This window comes from Balaenoptera borealis (genome assembly GCF_965194805.1).
Source record: "Balaenoptera borealis genome assembly, chromosome: 11".
NCBI classification, from domain to species: domain Eukaryota; kingdom Metazoa; phylum Chordata; class Mammalia; order Artiodactyla; family Balaenopteridae; genus Balaenoptera; species Balaenoptera borealis.
The window spans coordinates 62,476,501-62,503,109 of NC_138868.1; the positions used below are offsets into that span (position 1 = coordinate 62,476,501).

The 26,609-nt window shown below is 37.6% G+C and overlaps 1 protein-coding gene across 18 annotated transcripts in view; it reads right to left on the reverse strand.

The window, feature by feature from the left end:
• The window catches only part of DLG2 (discs large MAGUK scaffold protein 2), a 2,068,078-nt gene that overhangs the window by 503,091 nt on the left and 1,538,378 nt on the right, over positions 1–26,609 (reverse strand). For all 18 annotated transcript variants that reach the window (XM_082343299.1, XM_082343288.1, XM_082343300.1 and 15 more), the window contains 3 exons: positions 26,166–26,302; positions 12,480–12,624; positions 9,613–9,751 (listed from right to left, as the gene is read on the reverse strand). In XM_082343299.1, coding sequence (XP_082199425.1) covers positions 9,613–9,751; positions 12,480–12,624; positions 26,166–26,302 — 421 coding nt within the window. The remainder of the gene's footprint in view (positions 1–9,612; positions 9,752–12,479; positions 12,625–26,165; positions 26,303–26,609) is intronic.

The window sequence follows — 26,609 nt, forward strand, 5'->3', positions numbered from 1 at the left end:
GTTCATTAAAGCAACCATATGGGGTCTGGTGTTACAGCCGGAATGAAAGGCATTAAGGACTAACCAACCCCCCACCTGGTAGTGCACCATCCAGAAGGCCTCCCTTCTTTCTGAGCAAAACAGATTGCCTCCCCTGAACAGGTTGTAACTGTTGCTGGGAGGAAGCAATGACATAAAACTTTATTTTTCCCTTTATGGACAAAAGAAAAACCAGAGAGAGACTAATTTGAAGCACAGAGAAGATTCTAGAAATCTTAAAACTAATACCGCTACCCATGCAGTACAGCAAAAAGAGCCAGACGTTGGAGGCAGTTTGAATCCTGATCCCGTTCTACACCAACTGCATGACCTTTGCTAGAGGGGTCAAGGATATGGATTCTGCAGCCAGACTGAACTGTATTCAGAGCTCAACTTTGCTACCTACTATATGTAGAAAAACAACTTAGTGGAAATGTATCATATATTAATAATGATTACCCCTCTGTGGTGTGAGTTTTTCTTTATATTTCTGTTACTTTATAACTTTTCTACAAATACATATTACTTTTACAATTAGGGAAAGTAATAACACTTTTTGGAGAGAAACAGTTGAAGAGGGGTATAAAGCAATAAAAGGGGCAAGAAATAGATTAGAGATAAAGATTGAAAAGGATGTCTGGAGAAAATGTATGAAGGCAGTAGTTTTAAGATGTGTTTACTCAGATATTGCTTGCTTCATTATCTAGATTAAAGAAATTACCTGGAAGAGAAAGTGAATGATGCAACCCCAAACTTATGAAATTTATGTCTATATTATATAAGAATATAGGTCTTTGAAATGCAATAATTGTGTGCCACAATTTTCTTACATTTTCTTAAGGCAAACATTACCATTAACATGGTAGCCTTCCCCACAGTAGCAAATGCCATAGGAGGTGGAAGGAGTCACTCAGGGATTGCAGTGCTGTCCTGGATAATTTTCAAAGCACACCACATGTGGACAATTAAGAATCAGCTGTCTTCTGTCTACTATTACTTTATTGACACCTGGATGTGAAAACAAACTCCTAGAGGAAGAGGCTTTGTCTACTTCTTTTGAATCATAATATACACCCTGTTTCAATGTCACAAGATAAGGGCCAGAAATAAGTTACACATTGTGTTGTGGTAGTAGTTAACTTGCAATTTAAGCGGTCTGGAGTCAATTAATAGTCGATTGCTTCTACAAGTGGTCCCTCCAGAATTTTCCGTTGCCCGTCATTAACCCTTTTTTTGTCTCAACCAGCCCTGGAGGCCAAGGATAAATTCATTCTATTAAAATGTAATACAGCATTGATTAAACAACTATCTATTTGAATTTTACATCTATAATAACAATAGTCATAGATGTGCAATAACCATCTTCCGTAAAATTATAAGGCCTAGTGTTGTATGTTTATGTCTGGTTAATTTATTAGGTACATACAAAATGATAAACACCTATAAAAGGCTGTCTTAAAATTCCCATTACTGTTTCATTTTTCCTATCATTATATTAATTTCCCTGACAACAAACAGCAGCTTAACATGTTTTCCAGTACATATTTGGATATCTTCCTTTGATTAAGATTCGTCCCCATTAGCATACCCACTCTCTCTGTTTCTAGCAGGATAGCTCTATCAATCATGCCTCACAGTTTATGTAAGTAAACCTAAATGGTTACGTGGAGCCGCCATCAATAAAGAGAAAACTCCCCTGGAGGCTTCCACTAAGTGTGTTATCCTCCGTCTGTCTCACCCCTTTTGTCCCAGTCACCCCTTCTCATTACTATCCTTTGCTTCAAGAGAGACGTTACAGTGCCAGGCTCCCCACTGCAGAAATCAGGCATGCAGCACAGAGCAAAACAGATAACTGAGAGACACTGTTGATGAATCTTTGACTTGGTTAAGTTCAATAATGCACTTTACAAAGGCTGTGAGGAGTCTGATGCCATACTTTGCAGAATTTCTTTGAGGGAAAATCTACATGGTGTTGGTTGTTGAGTGCTACTATGAAGAATATAGGGCAAAATCAAGAAATTATCCAGAGGATAATTGTATTTGGCCACAGAAACCAGACTGATAGACTAGTTTTTATCATATTTGGTTCCACTGAATCCTATATTATATTTTCAATGAAGAGGGTAATAGATACTCATTGTGTTAATAAAAATAAAGATCCTTAATAAAGCATTAAGACTATAGGACTTCCTGTAATACAATGTTCTAAGGTGTTCTGGGAGATAAATTAGTTGAAAAAAACTTATATGTAGATTTTGTTTGAGCGTCTGCATACCATTGTTGGTATGCATTCTACCAAATGATTCCATTCCACCAAAAAATGATTTTATTTGTGGAGTAGTTCATCTTAAATCCTTGTTTTAAATGGTATTAACAAGAGGTAACATTTATCAAGTGCTCACTTTTTTTCTAAGAACTTTACATGTATTAACTCAGTTTCTTGACACAATAAGCCTATGAGGTGGGAAGTATTATTCTGCTCCTTTTAAACATGAGAAAACGGAGGCAAAGCACAGTTAGATAACTTGCCCAAGGTCACACAGCCAGGAAGCGGTCGAGGCAGGACCTTGAGCAGGGTGGCTCTAGGGCACGCCCACCTCAACACTCTGTTGTCCAGATCCCGATTCTAAAGCAGGCACAGTTGTCTGCCTAGGGCACACCCAGTTCTTTTTTCCTATACTTGGTTAATGGCAGGTGAGAAAAGATTTCTTTCCTATGTCAAAAGAAGGACCTTCCAGTTCATCCAGAAATGGTTTTAAGTCATTAAATATAAGTTAAAAAGAAGAGAGCCTAGAATAGGACCAGACTTCACTGATGGAAAGTGCTGACTGATCCTTTGAGAACCTGTCCCTAACGGAGACCACAAAACTTGAGATACAATTAAGAGGTGGCTTCTATAACACAGATTTAATAACTGACACGTTTGTGTAATTTAGCTCAGTGCTTCTCAAAGTTGGGTATTCACCCGCAACTTGGGGCTTATGCTATTTGCCAGGGACTTAGTATCCCCAGAAAACCCATCTGGTATGTCAATTTTACATTAAGACTTCGAATAAAAACAATTAAATTTCTAATCAAAATATTTCCGTATTAAAGCAAACAAGGATATCTCCCAAACTTTTATGACAAAACATAAGACTTTGTATGTTTCATGCTTGCACGGAAAGCTTCATGTTCTACCCCAGATCCTGAGGAGAACAAATTCCTTTTTCAAGGCCTAAGGGCATGTGGGTAACAATATTTGAGAAACAGTGATCTAGCTTCTAACCAGTTCTGACCCACAAAGTTAAACACCAAGGAAAACAACAACAACAGTGGCAAACACTCATGGTGTTTCTGAAAGCTTACTCGACAGCGAATAAAAAGCGTAGCAATGGCCAGTGGTAAATCAGCCTGACTGAAGCAGGCCTGTCTCTCCTGTGGAACACGGCTGTTGAATCTAGCTCTAAAATCTATAAATCAGATAATTTCATTCTCCTGGTTGCTTCTCTTTAATAGATTCTCAATGCACTTAAAATTCAACCTACACTTCTTCATCATTACCTACAAAGTCCCACATCATCTGGCTGCTGACTCTTCCAACCTAATTTGTTGCCATGCTCCCATTAGCTCATCTCTTCCAGCCAAGCTTGACTTCCTTATATTCCTGGAACCCACAAAACTTATTTCTGCCTCTGGGACTCTGGCTTTGCTATTTCCTCTTCCTGGAATGTTCTTTCTCTGATCTTTGTATCACCACTTTTTTTTCTTTTTATTCAGGTCTCAGCTCATATCCCATCTCCTCAGAGGGACATTCCCTGGTTGTCCTCCTTTACACTGTTCTCTTCCCCAAACTCTCTCTATGGCATATCATACTATTTTATTTTCCTTATAGCACTTTTTATCTATAACTCATTTATCTATATATCTCCTACTCAATACACTAGAATGTAAAGTCCCTAAGGGCCAGAGCCTTGTCTGGTTTGTCCACCATTGTAATTTTGTTGCTAATAACTGTGCTTGACACATGGTAGAAGCTTGAATATTCATTGAATGGGTAAATGAATGAATGAAAGGGAGAAAGAGAAAAGAACTAGAATACATTTTAGATACTATGTCCAGTAAACTAATGTTCTATAATTTGGGGAGAGAAGAGGGGAGGCAGACTCTAGTCTGATGGGTTCATATCTATTTAGTAATAAGGGAGTCAAACTGAATATCAGAGTCACAGTTTGGAGTGGTCCTTGAAAGCTTCTGGAGACAAGAAATCTTTCTTGAGACTTTATTCGGCTCTTGCTTTTTGCTCAACCAAATTATGTGAGGGAACATTATATAGAGCCAGTTAGAGAGACATCTGGGTACAATAAGTTTGGGGCCAGGTGAACCTGATTTCTAAAACTGGGAAATATATTGCTCACAGTGATAGTTTAGGTCCTTGGCTTTCATAACAGCATTTATCACATTCATAATTTGGGAAATTAAGTCCCCACATCTTGAAAGAGAAATTTTACTTTGCATCCTCAATTTTTTTGGGTTTCATTTTAGTCTCAATGATTTGTTTGTGTATCCTGAGAATACTTAACCAGATAGTGAGGGTGTGAGGTTTGCGTCTCTTCTAGGTGACCAGGGAAGACTTGGCTTAGTAGAGAGGGAATCCATAGTTGCAGCTAATGTACAAAGTGGGCACTGCTCACAGGTGATCATTGATTGATTATAGCTTCTTACTCCATCATAAAAAAATGAACATCAGCTTAGAGAAATAGAAAGAGCACTGGACTGGGTGTTTGAAGACATGGGTTCTAAATCTGATTCTACTACTTACAAGTTGTGGGACCTAGGGATAGCCAACAAATCATGTTAGGCCTTGTGTTTCCTACCCATCAAATGGAGGAAGATTAGACTCTATAGTCATTTACGGTCCTTCCAAATCTGATAGTCTATAATTCTATGAGCCAAAAAACCATCTCAGCATCATTGTAACAGCTTTGTTTTCTAAAAATTGATGACCAGAGTATTTACATAATAATAATTTTGATTTATAAAGGCCTCAGTAGGGTTTCTACTAAGAGAATTTCATCCAAGGCTTTTTTGTTTAGTCTTCCTTTCTCTAAATTGAGGAAAAACAAAATTTCCCAGCTTACTCGGGCACACATTTCCTTAAATAGTAAAAGAGATTTAAAAAAATTCCAGGTAAGCCATTGTAGCATTCTTCTAATCAAAACTCTTTTTAAAATTCTTACTGTATTTCCCCAACAAAAGTGAATATAAATCAGGAAGATAGGAAAATATTTCTTACAACAGATAGAGTAAAATATTATGAACATTTGGAACAAAAGACTGCCAATTTGATATAATTTTATAGGTTGTTGGAAGGTTCCCATTTCACAGAAATGTTTCCCTGTCAGCCCCAGTCCCATCATTAGAGATTCATTCCCTTGATTTACTATTTTAGGAAAATGTAAAGTAGGCCCCAAATGTAAGCTACTATAGCACCTTAGGCTAATAATAATTTTATATAGCTCTCTAAAGATGACAACTTTCACACATGTTATCACATTAAAACCTCACAATTCCATGAGGAAATTTGAGGACCAAAATTGACAGATGAGAAAATCAAGACTCAGGAGATTGAATGGCTTGTTCAGGGTTATCTAGGTGGTAAGTGGTAGTACCAGTCTCCTGATACAAGCCCAATCCCCTTTACCCAACAGCTTTACATAAAAAGAGACTGTATGAGATGGTGGGTTGGGGGGATGGGGATGAGGACTTTGAAGACAGACCTGAATTCAGATTTTGATTCTTCTATTTGCTTGCTGTATGATATGAGAAAATTACTTAAACTCATTTTTGTTACCTGTAGAAATCAACACTAAGAAAATTACATAAATAATATCGGAGCAATAACGTATATGAAAGCACTTAGCGTAATAGTGCATAGTAGTGATCTTTTTGTTTTTATTACTCTATGTATTTCCAATCTTATGACTAGGTTGCAGATGAGAGAAAGGATAGAAATATAAAGACAACTTAAAGGTAGGTACCATTTTTCTTATGAGCCTTGTATTCAAACTATAACAGGTGTGTTCATTTTATTCTATTTCACATTCTTCCTTGAGTATGCATGTGCTATCCCCTACCATGAGTGCCCTTCCTGATCTCTTGACTCCCTGACGAATGCCTACACATTTTTCAAGCTCAAACACAAGAGTTATCTCCTCTTTAAAACGTTATTTGAGGTCATAGTCTGTTCCTGTGGCATTCACGTAAAACTCAAAAAAATTATTTATAAATATTTACTAAGTGCGTCTCTGGTGCTGGGGAACTCTGCTAGGGCAACACGAGAGTACTTCACTGAACTGATCTAATTTTGTTTGTTTCTGTCAGTAGTTCCCACACTTTGGGGTTTTACAGTACTTTTACATTTAAAAAATGAGGACTAATATAAAGTTGCCAAATTTTCATTTTCTAGGTTAGGATATAATAAGTAACTGCCATTGACTACCATAAAAGAAAGGGCATTTTGACACCAAAGTATAAAATCTCAGGACTAAAAATATACATATAGGCTTTATGGGAAACTTCATGGAGGGGGTCTGCACCATCAGGGAATAGGTACTGGGGGATCCACTGGTTCCACGTATATTTTTGTCCCAATTTGATAGTTCTTAGAGATGTTGTTTCTTATTCCATTTTGCATCTCTACTGCAGTGCCCACTGTCTAGTAGGAAGTATTCAATGAATATTCATGAATAAGGTGGTGAATATGCCTCAAAATATTTACCTCTGAGACCTGTAGTAATGCCTTATAGCACAGAGCACCTGTGAGAGGATACAGCAGTGGTGAGGATGTGAGGGAGGTGTCTGTGTGTTTGTGTGTATAAACTGATATAATTTATTTCACAAGTTTCCTAGGCACCAGACATTCAGAAGATTTCGTGCAAAGTTATGAGATTGTCCTGCCAGAGAGCAAGGAAGGAAGCCCGCAAGAAGTAAGACACTGAGGCATATCACTCTAGGAAGAAATGAAATCTCTTCCCCAGACACCATCTGAAATATTCCATGCGAATAGGTAGATTGAGAATTATAATGAGTATACCTACAGCAAACAGATAACATTCATTTAATATTCATTATGTGTCAGGCACTGTTATAAGTTCTTTGCGTGTATTATCTCATTTAATCATTACAACAACCTATTGAGAAAGATTTGATTACTATCCCCTTTGTAGAGATGAAGAAACTGAGGCTTGCAGTGGTTAAAAGATTTGCCCAAGCTCACACAGTCAGCCAGTGGTAGAAGTATGTCTCAGACTGGATCTAATTGTCTTCAGAGCTCATCAAAACTCTTGGGTCCCTTTCTAGCCACATATTTTTTTTATGATGAGAACAGTTTTACATGACTTGGTTTTCATTTTAAAAATAAGGAGAAAATTAACATGTTTCTTCCTAGCCAGAATTTTAAAGCTGGCAGGGCACCCAGTTTTCCTACTTAAAAGCTGTGTGCCCACAAGCAAGTTCCCTAACCTCTTTGAGCTTCAATTCCTACAGCTCTAAAATGGGGATGACAGCCCTTCTTTCTGTGTTTTGGGGAGGATTAAAAGGATAGTGTAAGTAAAACAGCTAGCAAAGGGCCTGGATTATGAATGGGGTTTAATAAATTTTAATTCACTATGGGGCCTAGTAATATAAAATGACATTTTCAAATTAAAATCCTATCAAATATTGGTGATAGGATGAGAGCAAATAGATTATTGCTCTGGTGAATAAAGGTGCCTATATTTATACAATCTTTAGAGAACCATGAGGATTATCTTTGCTGCAGCCTTCATTTTAATTAAGAGCATAGAGATTAGACATATCAGCGTAGGAAGAGGTTTATATTTGATTTAAACCACAGATGCACATTTGCAGCATCTAAACATTCCATTCCTTGGCTAAAGATGTAACAAGCCACTTCAGCAAACCTGAAATTGCAAAATAAATGGAAAATGCTTAATCATTTAAAAAGAAATAGCAAAGGAATGAAAAGACCAAAGCACACACGGACACCAGCAAGGAAAGTTAAGCAGCAGGAAGTCTCCTCAATTTTTTTAAAGGCTGACAAATGACTTCAGTAGACAGGCAGGATATAAAACTAAAGGATCCATCTGTATCGCTTTTCCACACAAACATTTTCAGAAAAAAAGTGTACATATCTGTATGCAATCTCATTTTGGGTAAAAGTTTTTCTCAATGAGAAAAGCAAGTTGCAAAGCAATGTGTAAAATACAAACTTATTTTGTAAAAACAATGTCAAGCCCCACCTACATCTGAGTATGCTTTGTACACGTCTGTATGAACAGAGAAAAGGTATGAACGGTTCAAGCCAGAATGCCACACTGGGAACCTTGCCGGGCTTGAGGGAGATTTTTGTTTCTTGAACATCTTTGCATTACCTCACCAAATGCAGTGAGCACGTATTACTTTGGAACAAAAACATTTAAAGATAAAAAAGAAAAAAAATGTACCTTTCCTATTATTCATCTACCCCTTCATTCATTCATTTGTTCATCATCCAAAAGTTACTTAAACCTGACCAGTGACCATGATGTAAACTAAGTTGGTCTTCTCTGAACTGTCAGACCTGACTTTTTCAGAGGCATGCCAGCTAAATTTAGTTCTTTTAAAAAAATAAATTTATTTATTTAATTTATTTATTTTTGGCTGCATTGGGTCTTCTTTGCTGTGTGCGGGCTTTCTCTAGTTGCGGCGAGCGGGGGCTACTCTTCGTTGGGGTGCGTGGGCTTTTCATTGTGGTGGCTTCTCTTGTTGCGGAGCACAGGCTCTAGAGCACAGGCTCAGTAGTTGTGGCGCACGGGCTTAGTTGCTCGTGGCATGCGGGATCTTCCCAGACCAGGGCTCGAACTCGTGTCCCTGGCATTGGCAGGCGGATTCTTAACCACTGCGCCACCAGGGAAGCCCTAAATTTAGTTTTATTTTGTGGGGTTACCCATGTGGTTCTGTGCCGTGTCCTAAAATCCTGTCCTGTTCCCCTTTGAGACTGAGATATATTAAATTCAAACCATTTGGAGTTAATTTCACTCCTTTCCTTTCCACCTGTAGTTACTGCACTCGGGGGAGGACTGACTGAAGCCTCAGTTCCAGTGAATTGTGTGTAGCTGTTGGTGGCAAGAACATGGAATTTAGAGTAAAAAAAAAAACCCAGAGTTTTTCAGTTCTGACTCTTCTATGAACCAGATACGTGGTTACAAGGGGACGCGTACATACTACTATGCTACTTCCTTCTTTCTGAACCTCAGCACCATCTTCTGTCTTTGAGTAATGATACCTATCTTACAGTATAGCTGTAAAGCTCAAATGGTGTTAGATATCGAAAGTCCTAACAGATTGCAAAGTGATGCTTGTGTGTCTATTACTACTTCTCCACAAAGAATTTGTGGTTTTTGCTTCCAACAGAGGACAATGACACATGTTTATAAGTCTTGGCAGATTTCCACTTGAGGTGAGACTATCATAAGTTTGAATGGTGCTGAGAAGCAACAGCTGCCATGTTAGGCAAATGCAATTTCTTCCTTGTAATGATCGCAAACCCAATTAACCAAAAGCATATCTGACCTGGTATAATCGTCTTCAACAAGCATGTGCTTTGGAATTGGTGAGTACCTTCCTGGAGAGATGGGCGGCAGGGAGGTTTTGTATTCTAAAGTGCCATTGTTGCCAGAGAGGAGATGGTTTCCCATTGGTGGAGAATAAGCTAAGGGGTGAAAGAAAAGAAAAGAAATCTGTTATGTGGGTGATTCAATGTGTCATGCTACAGTTCTGTTAAAAATAGAAAGGCTTTGCTACACGCTAAGAATTTTCTGATCCTTCAAGAGGAGGGAGTTGCTGTTGGTTTGCATTTAATATGTACAAGCACATGGTGACCTTAAGGATTGGAAAGATGTAATAACAGTCATATCTGTAAGCCCAGTTTGTATAATTAGGTGAAGAGAAAAACTGGAGGAGAGACCCAGCACTCATATTTTCAGAACAATGATTAATTTTCTACTGAAATAAAAATGTTAGCTTTTTAATTGCAGAGCTCACATTCTTTTCACGTAATTAATATCAAACCATCAAAAGCAGAAAGCTCTTAGGAGTAAGTTCTTGTATAAGACTTTAATCCCTAAATATGCTCTACTCCCATCCCAGAAAGGCTAACTCTGGCCTTTCTCTTCTGTTCCTCACCCCAATTCATCCCCCTTTTGGGTGACTGAAAAGCCCTCCTAACTGGGTCTCCTGCCACTGTTCTCTCCCAAAATCCATTTTATACATTGAGAAATCCAGGTCTGATCATGGTCTTCTCTTGCTTACACACTCTCCATTGCCACTACTGTATTGAATATAAATTCTCCCTTTCACCATTCTTACAAGATTGACTCATTTCAATATCCCCCCTTATGAATCTCCTATGGTCCTTAAGTAAGGCCTGTTCTCCCCAATATCTGTACCTTTGCTCCACTCTACCAGCTACCTGCAACTTCTCTCTCCTATCCCATCTCTGATACCGAAATCTCATCCATTTTTTCAAGATAAAATTCAAATGCCACCCTCTGCGTAAAGATTTTTCTGATCTTCTGAAGACAGGTGATATCCCTTTCCTTTGAGTGCCCAAAGGACATTTATTTTTACCTCTCTCATGGCATGTACATCCCTCTCAGTCTGCCAAATATTGCTACTATTTATATATCTGCATTAGCCTTCCTTTCAATGAAGGCCATGATTTTATCTCCTTTGTATCGCACATATTACCTTACAAGGTGTCTTGCGTGTATTGAAATTACTCAATACACATTTCTTGAATTGAATAGCAAGTTCTGTTTTCTCCTTTTTCTCTTGGATGTTGACCTTATATGCCCTTCAAGAAGAGGCTCACAGAGCCTCAAAACAGATTTTTCTAAATTTATCCAGTTTGAAAAACTCTGAAAGTTAACACTCTTTCATATCCTGAGGTAAGGCTGATCTCATCTTACTTCTTGCTTGACAAAAAGACATATTTTGGGGCAAGTCATTTTAGAATCACCATTAAGAAAAGCAATAGCTAATGTAATGGGGCAGATAACAAAATCATTCAACATTTAAATTTCAAGAGAAACGTCCAAATCTAAGAGAGGTCAAACAACTTGCTTAAGACCATAGTACTAATTAATGACAGGTCCTGAAGACATTCTGAGTTCCCAGTCTCACAATTGGTTTCTCAGAATTTCAGAATGAGCACATTTACTCATGCTGACAAAACTCTCCCTTAAACTCACATCAAAGAAATGAATTGCTTCTAAATCTAGTCCCCAAGGACAGAATCTTCTTGTTGACCTATTAAGAAGAGGGGAAAACATGGGGCTTATGCAGCAGTGGACTTTGTGAGGACACAGTAGAGCATCTCATTGTTAGTTGTTGCCCTAGAAGCACACACCTCCACTCCATCTCCACTGTCATAGTGATCAACAATTTTCTCTGGCTTCCCTGCCAATATATCAAATTCTGGTAAAGGTAAGAACTATAATGATAGTTATTAAGGATTATGATTTCACCAACTGAGGGCAAGATCCTTTCCCCCAGGAAGAAGCACAGTGCTATCTCTGGTTTATTTTGCCAGCCCCTCTTTTCCACTCTGCTGCTATACAGATTTGAACTAGGAAGAGAGACTATTAGGACATGAGAGCTATCATGCTTTAGGGGCCTGAGAAACAGATTTTAAAAATGCGTTGCCCCTTGGAATACTACTCAGCCATGTAAAAGAATGAAATAATGCCATTTGCAGCAACATGGATGGACCTAGAGATCATCATACTAAGTGAAGTAAGTCAGAAAGAGAAAGACAAATACCATATGATATCACTTATATGTGGAATCTAAAATATGACACAAATGAACCTATCTATGAAACAGAAACAGACTCACAGACATAGCAAACAGAAGTGTGGTTGCCAACGGGGGAGGGGTTGGGGGAGGGATGGGTTGGGAGTTTGGGATTAGCAGATGCAAACTATTATATATAGAATGCACAAGCAATGAGGTCCTACTGTATAGCACAGAGAACTATATTCAATATCCTGTGATAAACCATGTAAAAAAGAATACGAAAATAATGTGTATATATATATGTATAACTGAATCACTTTGCTGTACAGCAGCAATTAACACAACATTGTAAATCAACTATACCTCAATAAAATAAATTTTAAAAATGTGTTGCCCCTATGCTGTTGTAATCACACTGTCCATAACATACATCATCAAGCCTTTCCATAAGGGTGAATCTGACAACTCATCAGGTAAGGCCTCCAAGGCCACTGGGGAGTCAAGTGCAGGATCTCCCTGAAGTATTTCCACAGGCTAAAAAAACGTGAAGGTGCAAGTAGAGGACTTTGCCAAGTTTTGTAGAATTCCGATTTTGCAAACCTGGCATGCTGTTCAAAGATGACACTGAGCGTGGTACTTACAGTGAGTAATATCAGGTGGACCGTAAGGGTCAGTCATATAAATGGTGGTGGCTTTGCCAACTTTTAGATAAACTACATCTGACGTGTTCTTCAATATTGCTACCGCCTCTTCATGTGTTACTTCTTCTAAACTGTAATTGTTTACCTGAAAGGGGAAAACATTCATGATTAGAGCCAAATCTATGCAGGTGAAGAGAACTATTCAGGCAAGAAGATATACAAAATTATGACTTATGTAAAGATGAAATTGCAATCATTACAGTCCAGTATCTATATCACACTTTGACAGAACAGATGGATTAAAGGCATGAGCCAAAGCAGATAAGGTACAGTTGTTGATGCTAAAAAACAAGGTTGCTTCTGCCTTTTTCTAAGAGGAAACGATATTTTATTATAGAAATCAGAATACTATTTGTGGAAAAAGGAACAAAGGGGTCAAATATCCTTCTTATGCTATAGTGATTGTGATTACAGAAGTAATATACATCCATTGAAGAAAACAAACAAAAACAACAGAAGAAAATAAAAATTATCTCTAATCTCCCTATATGGATATATTTCTTTAAACGACTGTGACCATATTACACACACTGTTTTGGAACCTGCTTTTTAACTTCGAGTGAACATTTGCCTCTAACATGAATGTACTTCAACAACATGAGTTTTGTTCCCTACAAAGCACTGTGCTGCATGACTATAATATAATGATTTAACTAATCTCTTACTAAAGCATGTTTATGCTGGTTCTAATTTTATTATAAATGATGTTGCAATAAACTTTTTTCTATATTTGTACACCACTTTGATGACTTCTTCAGGATAACTCATACAAACAAACACTGGACAAAGTATATGAATATTATAAGGGCTCTGATACCTGTGTCCAAAGTGCCCTTTGGAAACATGAACCAGTTTACTCTTAGACCACAATTATACGAGAGCCCCCATTTTCCCACAGTTTCACCAAACGTGGCTTTTCTCACTTTAAAAACTGTTTGCATCAAAATGTCATTTAACATGAGTCTATTTTCTAAGGAAAGAGTGCTAATGTTGGAACATAGAACTTTTCAGGTGAACAAGTTCAAGAGTACCTTATTGCTATCGGCTTTAACAGCAACTCCTCTTTTGTTATTGGACAGAAAAGCCTGTGATACCTGAGCAATTACTACTTCATGGCAGTGGCTTACAGTGGGTCTTTGCAACACTTCTCTTAAATGGTTTTCAAATACTCAGGAAATATTTTACATACCTAGGTTATCCTTATTTGGCTCCTATTTTTTTATGAAGCAATTGTTTAGTTGGTTCCTGTTGAAATGATGTGGAATTCAAATAAATGTGATATAAATGTAAATAAATAAAATAGATTGGATTCCTACATATTCTCTGTACTATCTAATCAGCACTTTAGTCATTTAATACCTCGTAGCATTGCTTTTTATTTTTGCTTCACGTTGCTATATAAATTCCATGTGTCAGTTAATCCTTGGTGGTGTAGCCCAGGTTAGGGACCCTGGAACAGGAGGGAACTGAACCTGACTGCTGACCATGAGCTCTCCAGTAAGCTGTAAGCCTCTCTACCGGTTCCTACAGTTCTCTTCTAGACAAGTGACATTCTTGTAAATCTTTTGTATTTCCAGTGTCTAGCACTTGTTTATTCATTGATCAAATATTTATTGCATACCTATTATGTGTCAGTCACTGTTCTACATGTTAGAGATATAGTGATAAAAAATAAGAATGATAATCATAATCATAGCAGACACATATAGCCTTATTACATGTCAGGTACTACTCTAAATTATTTTACGTAGATTAACACAATAAAGCCCCACAATAACCTATATGCTGGCTATTATAATTACTTTCATTTTACAGATGAGAAAAGCATGCCTCCAAGAGGTTCAGAAACTTGCCCAAAGTCATCGATCTAATTGTAGTAGAGGCAGAATTCAAAGCCAAGCAGTCTGGCTCCAGGGACCATGCTCTTAACCACTTATCTATACTGCTTCCTCCAGATGGACACAGCCCCTGCTCCCATGAGACTCACGTTCTAATAGAACATAGCTGTTTATGGAATGAATGGATAGAAAACTAGACCCATATAGAGTGGGAATGTAGAGGGACTAAGGCATGGGGAACACAGTTGATGATGGCAGCCTTTAGTTATAGACAGAGAAATAACAAAAATGACAGTAATAATAATAAGAGCTAACATTTATTTAACACCTATATGTCATATATCTTGGAAGTACTACGTATATATTTTGACATAAATCATATCATTGGTCCTGGTTATAGCTCCATGAGGTAGACATGAATAATTAGGCCCATTTTACCGGTGAGAAAAACTGACATTTGAAGAGGTTAACTTGCAACAAATAGGTCACACAGACCCCAAGTGGCAAAGCCATCAGTTGGGTCACTGTCTCCTGAAAAGATGAAAATGAGACGGCCCTTGAGTGTTGGTTCATTGAAACCTAGGGCTTACATCATCTATTCTTTCTTCCTTTAGGAGAAGAGTCTCTTTCCAAGTTTACATATAGAAGTAATGTGAATTCCTAAGTGTTATAAAAGCCTGAGTAATCATTACCCTTCTCGCTTAATCCAGTGGTGACAATATATTGCATCAGCCAAATACACTGACAAAGTCAAAAAATAAATAAGTAAAATGGGTGCTTCCCTGGTGGCGCAGGGGTTGAGAATCTGCCTGCCAATGCAGGGGACACGGGTTCGAGCCCTGGTCTGGGAGGATCCCACATGCCGCGGAGCAACTAGGCCTGTGAGCCACAACTACTGAGCCTGCGCGTCTGGAGCTTGTGCTCCGCAACAAGAGAGGCCGCGATAGTGAGAGGCCCGCGCACCGTGATGAAGAGTGGCCCCCGCTGGCCGCAATTAGAGAAAGCCTTCGTACAGAAACGAAGACCCAACACAGCCAAAAATAAAGAAATTAATTAATTAATTAAAAAAAAAACAAGTAAAATGGAAAGTAGTTTGATGTAGATAATGTTTCTTCAAAACCTTCTTGTATATTTGATTAATCACTTTTTTAAGGGCGGTACCACTTGTACCTAGATAATGAATATTTACAAATAATGCTCATATTACAATGGTTTAAAATGTGTATGGAAGTGGGTGTTTTCTCTTAAACAATGGTTGCCTAAGGTGGCTCTGAATATTGTGACCGTGCACCCCAGAAACATCTATATTGAAAAAAGAGAAGAGAGGAGGCATTTGTTGGCATAAACAGTGAGGATCACAAGCCAACATATAAAGACCCTAAAGGCTAGAAAACAACTGGATTAGACTACAAGTGGCACAAGAGTGCTGTTCCTGACAGGGCTCATTGTCTCTCTCTCCAGGGTACAGAAAGCACACAGCTCATTAGATTAGCAGTGAAAAAGAGATGAGGCCAGTGTTTATTAAATTGCACTTTTTCCATTTTTAAGTTGGGCCTTGAAACAGTCTAGAAGATGTTATCTTTAAGTGTGTTTTCTGAGAATCACTTCCTTAACAGACTCTCAGACCACCAGGAAAATATTTAGAGCAGAAAACAGAAGTTGAGGAAAAGTTGGAGGTGAGGAGTGAGGAAAGAGAGGATATTGGGGAAAATATTGGTAATTTAAAATAGTGGTAGTTCAGTCAGTTTTTGTTTGGTGACTATGAAATGTTGGAAAATTTACACTGATTTTCGTCATGGAAGAGGTGGTGGCAACAATATGTAGTGATTAAGAGCACATGCAAACCAGGACTCATCCTGTTCCTGGCACTACCTAGCTGTGTGACTTTGGGAAACTTATTTAACCTACTTAGCCTCAGTTTTGACATCTGTAAAATAGGTATGAGAATAATCACTGCCTCAAAAGGGTTATTGATTTAAAAGTATTGCCCTATGTAAAGTGGCAGGCTCATTACTTATTAATGTGAGCTCTTGTTACTATTACTACTGTCATCATCCATCTCTCTTCTCAGGAAACAGGAATTCTGGGTGAAAATTTTCGCTGAGCATTTTCCTGTAAACATCTGTGAACTGATGAGTTTAATTAGAGAACTGTTGATGAGGCTTCTGTGTGGTCTTTTTAAAAATTCAGAATAGTATAGGATCTGGACCCAAAAGTGCTCTTTTGTGCTGAAGTCTTCAAAATGCTTTTCACGAAAGTGGGTTTATTTGGGGTAATTATATGTGTGCATTATCCTCTGAACTCTCAAGATAAAGGGCCTACAGCTGGAGCTGATTGTACACAGAGAGAAGGGACATTATACTGATTGGCTGGTTGCTCTTGTCATTGTTTTCCATTGTCTTTTTCCTTTTCCTTTTTTCTTTTGCATCAAGTATCTGCCTATAATGGTGAACACTGAGCAACTGGCCTGGTTTCAGAAAAAAAATCATGTGCATTTCAATGAAGTGTTTCTGTGGGGTGTGCTACACAGAGGGGGACATGTGTGCAGCCTGGCCATGTATTTCAATAGGACAGAGGACTGAGGCCAAGAGAGAGAGGTTGGAGGTGAGATGACTCATTCTCTCGAATGGAAGAGGGAGCACTGAATTGGAGCATGATGCCGACAGAAGAGGGCAAACCAGTTGAAGAAAGGGGTGCCAGGAGACTTGAGCATGGCAAGTGTTGTGGGAATTCAAATAAGTGTTAGCAAATACATATGTGATGGTACAAAGGTGGGAGGTGTGCGGGCATGAGAGGGTGTGATAAGGAGAAATGAGCAATGTACAGATGGCAACATACTGACCTTTCCATATTCATTCAGGAATAGCAATGTGGTGAGACAAACTGGGAGGTATTATGGACATAAAAATTGTACTAAGACATAGTACAAGGAAATGTGAGACTCTAGAAACACTGGAAAAACACATCACAAACTCCAAAGTTAACTTTTAAAAGAGAAGACAAAGTAGATGATCACCATATTGTAAAATAACTTAAAAAGGGGGCCAATCTAATGTAGTAATGTCAATGGTATGAAAATAAATATGCATAAACCAAAGACTGAAATCTCTGCAGTCCATTGTAATGAACTGCTATAATAAAATTTGTTTTAAAAATAACTATGAATACATGAGAAATGTTAATAATGGTTATCTCTGGATAATAAATATTTTCTTATTTTACATCTTTTCAGAAATGAGATGGTTAGAACAAAATTAACTATGGTTAATTATGGTTAGAACAAAATTAGTTATGGTTAGAACAAAATTAACTCTATTTTTCAAATGAATAAGAACAAAAACCTTAAGTAAGGGAGAACAGAAACTAAGTGCGGTGACCTCTTTATGAGACACACATAACAAGGTCTCATGAGTAATGGAAAATTGGAATAGGAAAGAAGGAAGTTGATTTCTCATGCCCAGTGACTTTACTTAAATTTATGAGAAATAATAGCCATATTTTAAACCTAGGTGTTTTTTAGAAATGAAGGCAACCTGGTATATAATGAGAGTAATTTTGAAAGTAGACTCAGATCTGCTATCAATTTCTAGTTTTATGAATTTCGGCCAGTTAACATATTTACTGAGTTTTAATTTTCTTATATGTAAAATGGGGATCATATTGATTTATTTGTTGATTTACTTGTGTTTATGAGAAAGAAATGATACCATGAACCTGAAAAGACACTGTATAACATAAAGCAGTGTACGAATAATGATCAAACATCATAATCAGACATAGTGCTTTGGCTGATCCTAATGCTGGAAATAGTTTCTTCCTGTTCAGGGTTCTTTCTGTGAAACTGATTTCATACAACACTTACTCCTGCAGTGCCTCTTTCCATCTCAAAGACTGACCTTCTCAAGGGCAATGATTAGATCGTTTTCATCTTTGTATTCCCCCAGCTGACACAGCGTAAACAGTAGGCACTTAATAAATGTTGAAACAATCCGCTAAATAAGTTAAAAAAACAATGTGGCATATCAAAGGAAAAGCAACCAAAATTCCCTATGTTATAGGAAGAATGAGGCATTTGTGTTGAGCTTCTATTTTACATTTGTGTTGAGTCAGAGAGGAAAGGATAAGGAATGAAGGTCATTCAACCAACAATACATATTTATTGGACACTCACTCTGTGTCAGGCATGGGATAGAAGAATGAAAGGCTGGTACAAAATGTGAACACCGGCTCGCATCAGCTTATAAGGGACATAATCAGAGCTCCAACAGTGCAAATCTCTTCCTCCTCAATTAATCATTAATGCATTTCTTTTTTTTAAAACTATTTATGTAGCATTTTTAAAAAAATTAATTAATTAACTAATTTATCTTTGGCTGAGTTGGGTCTTCGTTGCTGTGCGTGGGCTTTCTCTAGTTGCAGCGAGCGGGGGCTACTCTTCCTTGCGGTGCACGGGCTTCTCATTGCGGTGGCTTCTCTTGGTTGCAGAGCACGGGCTCTAGGTGAGCGGGCTTCAGTAGTTGTGGCACACGGACTCAGTAGTTGTGGCTCGCGGGCTCTAGAGGGCAGGCTCAGTAGTTGTGGTGCACGGGCTTAGTTGCTCCACGGCATGTGGGACCTTCAAGGACCAGGGTTGGAACCCATGTCCCCTGCATTGGCAGGTGGATTCTTAACCACTGCACCATCAGGGAAGTCCCATTAATGCATTTCTTCACCTTTCATTGCATAGAGAGAGAGAGAGAGAGCAAGTGCCACTGATGTCTTGATTGACTCCAGCTTCCTCTATAGCACTGGTCACCAAATGGACTGTATGATAGGAACCCCAGGACAATCAGCTGGGTACAGGAAGAAATATCTGAACTTCTATTAATATTTATCACATCGATCTTCATCTTTGTATTTCTTGTGTATGGTTTAAAATAAAATGTATATATTACCATAACAATATATGAATGCAATCTAAAGTAGAGAAATATACATATATTAAAGACAACTTTTTGTGTTTTACTGATGGGGTGTGCTGTTAAAGAATTTTAAAAACCACCGCTTTATACTAGGTACTGATATATGATGACTATAGAGTAAGTTCTATAAACAGGGTTATTAAACTGAATACAAGCAAAAGAAATAAACAATATAATGGAAGGCTTTAACCCTTTATATAAAATCCCTTTATAAATAGAGCCCTTAAACCCTTAAATAAAATATATCATTGCATTTGCATTATATTGTAATTTTATTGTATTTGAGACAAATTAAAAGGGAGTCCAAGAAATAATTACCCAAATTTTTTTTCCCCTGGTGTTTCAGAAGGTAATCTAACTTCTGGAGACAGAGTCTGAAGGGTGAACTATTTCTAATGCCTTTTAGCCCATGACTGGAAATTGCTAAATGATGCTATACCAGCTTGATGCAATGAGCATTACCTCAGAAGTCACCCTCAGGAGAAGCAGTGGAGCTGCAGCAGAGTGGGGTAGGATGTGATTAGGTCAAGGTAGAATGATGGTTCTTAACCTGGCTGCACATTAGAATTGTTTGGAAAACTTTAAAAAAAAAAAAAAAAAATGAAAACGAGGCACGGCTCCTACCCCAGAGATTCTGATTTGATTATTCAGGGTTGACTGAGGCCTGGGCATTCATAGCGTTCAAGAACTTACCATGAGATGCAAATGTGTAACCAAGATGGAGAACCAGAGGGGTTGAGTAAACTGCTGAAAGGAATGTGGCTTTAGAAAATTGATATCTAGGTCTGAATCCAATCTCACAATTTATTAGTTATGTAATATTGGAAAAGTGTTTGCATCTTTGAGTTCTAACTTTCTCTTCTGGAAGATGAGAATAGCAGTAACGACTGCCCTATCCATCTCTCAAGTGTTGGAGTGAGGAGGTGCTGTGGGTGAAAGATCTTCTTAAGGAAGAGGCAGTGTGTTGGTGGTAGGAAAGAGCCATGTGCAGAGACAGTTATAGCTTTTGGTTTTTATTTAAGGTTGGCCTAAACAATGAAAGTGTTTTAAAATCCTCTTCATTATTCAGATAACTCCTACTTATTTGCATGGTCTTCAAGATGATTTTCTTATTGATATTTGCATGAAACAAGGTGATAGTGGGTCCTCACAACTAATACTCCTTCAGAAAATTATCTTGTTTCCACTCATCTTCCCTAAATCTATTTAATGTCCTTACCATAGGATAAACATTCTGGAATAAAAATAGGAGATGCTCACACATAGCACATCCCAGAGTGACTCCAGTGAACACTAGTTCTAGGTATTTCATAAACATTACTTAAGAAAAAAGTTCCACAGTAAAATATATTTGAAAGTTAGGGTACCAAAGTTAAATTAGTTCCTTGACTGGAGGACTTCATAGACCCTTATATATGCTAAAGTTTGTTGAGAATCTACAAAAGAGGTGAGATACAGGTTGTAGAATTTCAATTTGACTATAGATGCTTTTCATGTGACACAGACATGAGACTAATATTTTAAAACACACTTGGGAAACACTGATCTAAGGCAATGCTGTCATGGTATTGAGGACATAACAAAAGATCAAAGATGAACATGACTTGCCCAAGGTCAGTTAGGTAGAGTTAATGCTGGCTGCCTAGGACTTGAATCCAGATATCTTATCTCTGAGTCCACTGTCTTTCCAGATTATTTCAATGCCTCATTTACCTTTCCTCTTGTCTTCGGCTTCCCTTTAAGCAAAGAAAACATACAGACTTATTTTCTGTAAAAGATGTAAAAAGTCTCTCACTGACAATTTTTTCTTCAAACGTCAAGCAAAGGTTATGGAAAAAAGAGACTAAGATTATAAACTTTAAATCACAATGCGACAGGGGCTTTGCCAATTAACAGTTCATGTTGTCCCTTTAGAGAAGACAATTAGATGACCCTAGATTCAAAGTTTCTGGTATTGTATAGAAACAAGATGAAGAAGATCACATTTCTGTAATATATGTGGCTCTATGTATCACCATGGTAGGGCTTAATAAAAATGAGTGTGTAAAAATATATGAATGAATTAGAAAATTATCAATACTGTTAACCTCTGACCATCTGTTCCATGAAGTTCAAGGCCAAGAGGGAATCTATTCAGTCTGAGATTTCAACACTAAGCTACTGGTACAATCCATTAAAATCAGATGTCACTGTCATTTGAAAAAATAAAAAACAAAACAAAACAAACAAAATTCTAGTGAATGAAAATAAGTGCCAGTAGCAGGGGAAATTTAAAAAATTGTTATTTTGATAAAGAGAACATATACCACGCCTCTGGGTGACCCATGAAACATCAGAGAGGTCTGACATTAAAGTCATCTTATTTGAAACACTAAGGGGCTTATTGCAAAGGTTTTAGGCAGGATAATTTTTTCTTACAGTAGAATAAATGTAAAGGTCAGATGCAATAATATTGCCTGTTTTATTTTCTTTTAAGTTGGGGAATAACGTTCTAAAGAATCAAAAGAAGTTTTGTTAAAAGGGTAATCTATTTTCAGAGGATAAATGGATGTATGATAAAATTTAGTGCAAGAGTGAGAGGAAAAGTGTAAAACATCTTAAAAGACTGAGAAGTGGAGAATTGGCAAGACACAGCTTTTTAAACAAATGTGGAAAAGGAATTCATATTCATCATTGTGTTTCCAAGAGAGAGAGCTTTACTAAAGGGAGAGACCTTTACTAAAGGGAGAGCTGTATAGGGAAGTATATTTTGATATAATTTTAAGGAAAACATTTTTACTGATGGTTAGTATCTAATGGATAGCTTCGACGAGGCATTCCATTCTCCATCCTTAGAGAGTTCTAGCAGAGGTGAGGGACTATTTCACATGGTTGCTTTTCTGTGGGATTCTGATGTACTAAATGAGAGTTGGAATAAGATAATATCTAAGATAGATACTTTTCAATTCTGACATATAAGAAGTATTTAGGGAAAAAAAAGTACCCAGTATATATGGTATGATTCAGATGGTGTCCAACATTAAAGTTATTTCAGTTGAGAAACTGAAAGGTTTATTACTAAAGATCCCCCACTCCCACCCCCTGCCAAAAAAAAAAAAAAAGATTGTGCTCTCACTGCAGGGTAGATGCTGGGAGACTTCCTGAATTATGGTGATCTATCCACAAAAGTCTAAAGAAATTAATGGAATTTTATTCTCGATCAGCTTACTTAGAGAACTATGAATGAATAACATATGGAGGAATTTTTCCTAAGAAGTGAGAGAAGGGAGTGGTACAAATTGTTTTAAAAAAAACCTATTTATAGAAAAATAGAGTGTGGTACAGCTGGTAAATCACAGAATCTAAATTATTCATACTTCCTTTGGGGGAGGAGAGTAGAAGAGGAGAAAGATAAAGAAGACATGAATGTAGGGTAGTAAAGGGAAGAGGAGGTGGAAAGGAATGACAGAAGGAGAGCATTAATAAATATTTTTGGTTGAAGCAAGATAATTGATCTTTTGGGGTGGCTTCCGGGACTTTTAGTTTATGCTCTCCCTCAGGCTCATTTTTCTTTCAGAATTTTATAAAATGAATAATTTTCTTTCATTTCCAGATTCAGCTTGGCAGTTGCCTTGAAAGTACTAATTATGTTTTCCTTACGTAAGAGGAGAGAGACCTATGATTGTTGAAGCTTCATTTTTTTTAAAACTATGCTTTAAAACTCAAAACAGTTAAGGATTATGTCATAGCTATTTTTGAAATCATTTTGTCTACAATGAATATCAAGAAAATGATAATGGAAAAATAGCATGGTGCCTGGAAAATCCTTTGACAGAATTATTTAGACTTTGAGGGTTTTTTTTTAAGAATTTGAATATAAAGGTAAAAATTTAAACAGAACTTCAAGAAATGAGCAAATGACATCTAGCTTGATACTATAATAGCAGCAGTTGAAGAAATAACAGAAGAGGTCCAGAAGAGTTTCCTACATCCAAACTCTTACAGACAATGAGCCAAAGGTCAAATCAGTCGCTATGACACATTAATTTAGAATGAAACTATCCTCTTCATTTTTCAATTTAGCACTATGTAGAAAATGGATATCACAGTTTATTTTATTCCTAAGTCCACAAACAATAAAGTTTGTCTTCTTGAGATAAGTCGTTAGAGAGAAGTTGTCTTATATCCCAATAACACTTTTCTGTTTCAGAAGACACAACATCATAAGAACCAACTTTTAGGACTTCCCTGGTGGCGCATTGATCAAGTGTCTGCCTGCCAATGCAGGGGACATGGGTTCGAGCCCTGGTCCGGGAAGATCCCACATGCTACGGAGCAACTAAGCCCGTGCGCCATAACTACTGAGCCAGCTCTCTAGAGCCCGCGAGCCACAACTACTGAGCCCGTGTGCCACAACTACTGAAGCCCGTGTGCCTAGAGCCTGTGCTTCACAAAAAGAGAAGCCAGTGCACTGCAATGAAGAGTAGCCCCCCACTCGCCACAACTAGAGAAAGCCTGTGCACAGCAACGAAGACCCAAGGCAGCCAAAAATAAATAAATAAATTTTAAAAAACACACAAAAGAGCTTTAAGTTAAAAAAAAAAGAACCAACTTTCACGTCAAAGGCAAAAAAAACAAGCAAACAAAATTCAGAATGTCCTGAGAATGGAAATGGTGGTTCTACTATACAGCCTGGTGCCTATAATTAACAACACTGTACTGTATATTTAAAATTTGCTAAGAAGGTAGATCTTATGTTAAGTGTTCTTACCCCATACACACACAAAATAATAATGATAATAAGGATAGTGAGAGGAAACTTTGGGAAGTGATGGATAACTTTATAGCCTTGATGGTGGTGATGGTTTCATGGGTATGTACTTATCCCCAAAGTCATGGAGTTGTATACATTAAATATGTACAGCTTTTTACATGTCAACCATACCTCAATAAAATGGTTTAAAAAAAATAAAAATAAAATTGTAGTGACTTCAAGTGGTAAAGAAGCCAAAAACTCTTAGTCGCAACTTTGACTGAAGTCATTAATGCCACATTTTTTGCCCATTCAGTTTGACCATACTTTTTCTGCTGACAGAGTTCCTTCCTGAGAAGTGGCTGTTGCCTGGGACATGGTAGGTGCTCAATATATTACTTGTTAAATAAAGGAATTGATGAATGACTGAATGATAACTAAAGGAAGGAAGGAAAGAACTGACTGACAGATTTTAGGAAACAAATGCAAAGACCATGTCTGGTGGTTACAAGTATTTGAAATCCAGTTCTGTCCATTGTTAACTATATGACCATGGCCAAGTTAGTAAACCTCTCTCTATACCTCAGTTTCCCTTTGCTTATATAAAAGAGGCTATTGTGAGAAATACATACTACATTACAGAAAACATTTAAAAAAATACATGGAGCACAGTAAATGCCAAATAAATGTTAGTTATCAAGATTATTATAAAGCTCTTATCCAGATAATTCAATACAAAAATCATTGACAACTACAAAATTAGCCCAGTGGGACTACAAACAACCTGTCTAGAGTCCAGGGACATGGGCACAATGAACTTTGAGGTTCAACCCCCAAAACTTGCACATGTCCTAGAAATTACTATTCGGTTGAAATTGTATAGGTTGATCCTTCCCAAACACTTCTCATGAAAGTATTGGAGATAATGGCTCCCTGTGACAAAGATTCAAGACCCTGTTTTACAAAGGGAGACATATGACTAGATATGACTAGATATACTTCTCATACTTGACGGCTATCTTCTTTTAATTTTCAGTATTTGATTATTATCCTGTAGATTTAATATAAAACAGTAAATGGAGATGAAACAGTTTTTAGGTGCAATCACCAATTTTTTACTGCTTATAATTGCCTACATTTTGCTTTCGTTTATCATGTAAACTCCACGGCTCAGAAAGGGTGGCTGCGTGTTGATGTCAATCGTTGCCCAAGACTCCTGAAGCATGTGAGCGGCTGGCAAGTAAAATAGCAGAAACCCTGTCTGAAAGGAGAGGGGGAAGGGATCCATTTGCACACGTGACAGAACTCAGATTATGAATTCTTGGAAGTCAGGAGCTGTGTCTACACTGGTTGAACCGAAGAACACAGAGAGCCATAGAAATGTACAGATCAATAAACCAGATCGTGTTGTGCCCTTTGCTATGCAAAGCCCATCTCTCTACCAGTCTGGATTTAGCAGTCTCTCTGGCTGATAGGAGATGGATGATACCAGAAGAACAACACATAATCTCTGTGCCTATGAAAACTGGTGAAAATTTAGATTTCTGTTTTTAAAATGTCAACAAATCAGCTCCAATTATACCTGTACTTTTGATATCTTTTACCACAAAATCTGCTCTCCCTTTTCTATTTCCACCCAAGGTCACTGCTTCTTCCCCCCCCAATTCTTATGTTGAAGTTCTAACCCCCCAATATGACTGTATTTGGAGATAGGGTCTTTAGGAGGCAAGTAAGGTTATTAATTAAATGACTTAAGGGTGGAGCCCTAATCTGATAGGACTAATGGCTTTATAAGAAGAGAAAGAGAGAGAGAGCTTTCTCTCAGCACAAGCCCAGAGGAAAGGCCATGTGAGGATGCAGCAGCAAGATAGTTGTCTGCAAGCCAAGAAGAGAGACCTCACTAGAAACTGAATGGGTCAGAACTTTGCTCTTAAATTTCCCTGCTTCCAGAATTGTGAGAAAATAAAATTTCTGTTGTTTAAGCCACCTAACCTATGGTATTTTGTTATGGCAGCCTGAAATGACTAAGACAGTCATACACTGGGAAACAAGAGCTTTATAAATATACACATAGTTCTACTTGAGTCACACTCACCATTAGTAGTCTGTCTCCTACTTGCAACCTTCCATCTTTCTGTGCAGCTCCTCCATCTATAATCTTAGTTACATAAATGCTGTTGTCTCCAGGAATGTGTTGGTTCCCCACACCTCCTGCAATACTGAAGCCTAAACCTACGGAAAAGAAACAGAAAAAGAAAAGCCTTGTATTTGTTTAAGAAAGTGCTATTAGTCACATTTCAACAGTCGAAAAAAAATTAATCCTCAATTTATTACAACAGTAATAAATAACAATAAATTCTACTTCAATCAACTGTGTTCTTTAAACATTTGAAAGCTTGTTGATTAATGCTAATGAGGCAAAACACAAGTGCAATCCTGCCCACATTTAGTCTATGGGATCATCTTCGTTGCTGCTGTTGTTACTCTAGCATAGAGAATAGAAGTCCTGCCAGTCATTTGGGTAGAGACCTAGATATTT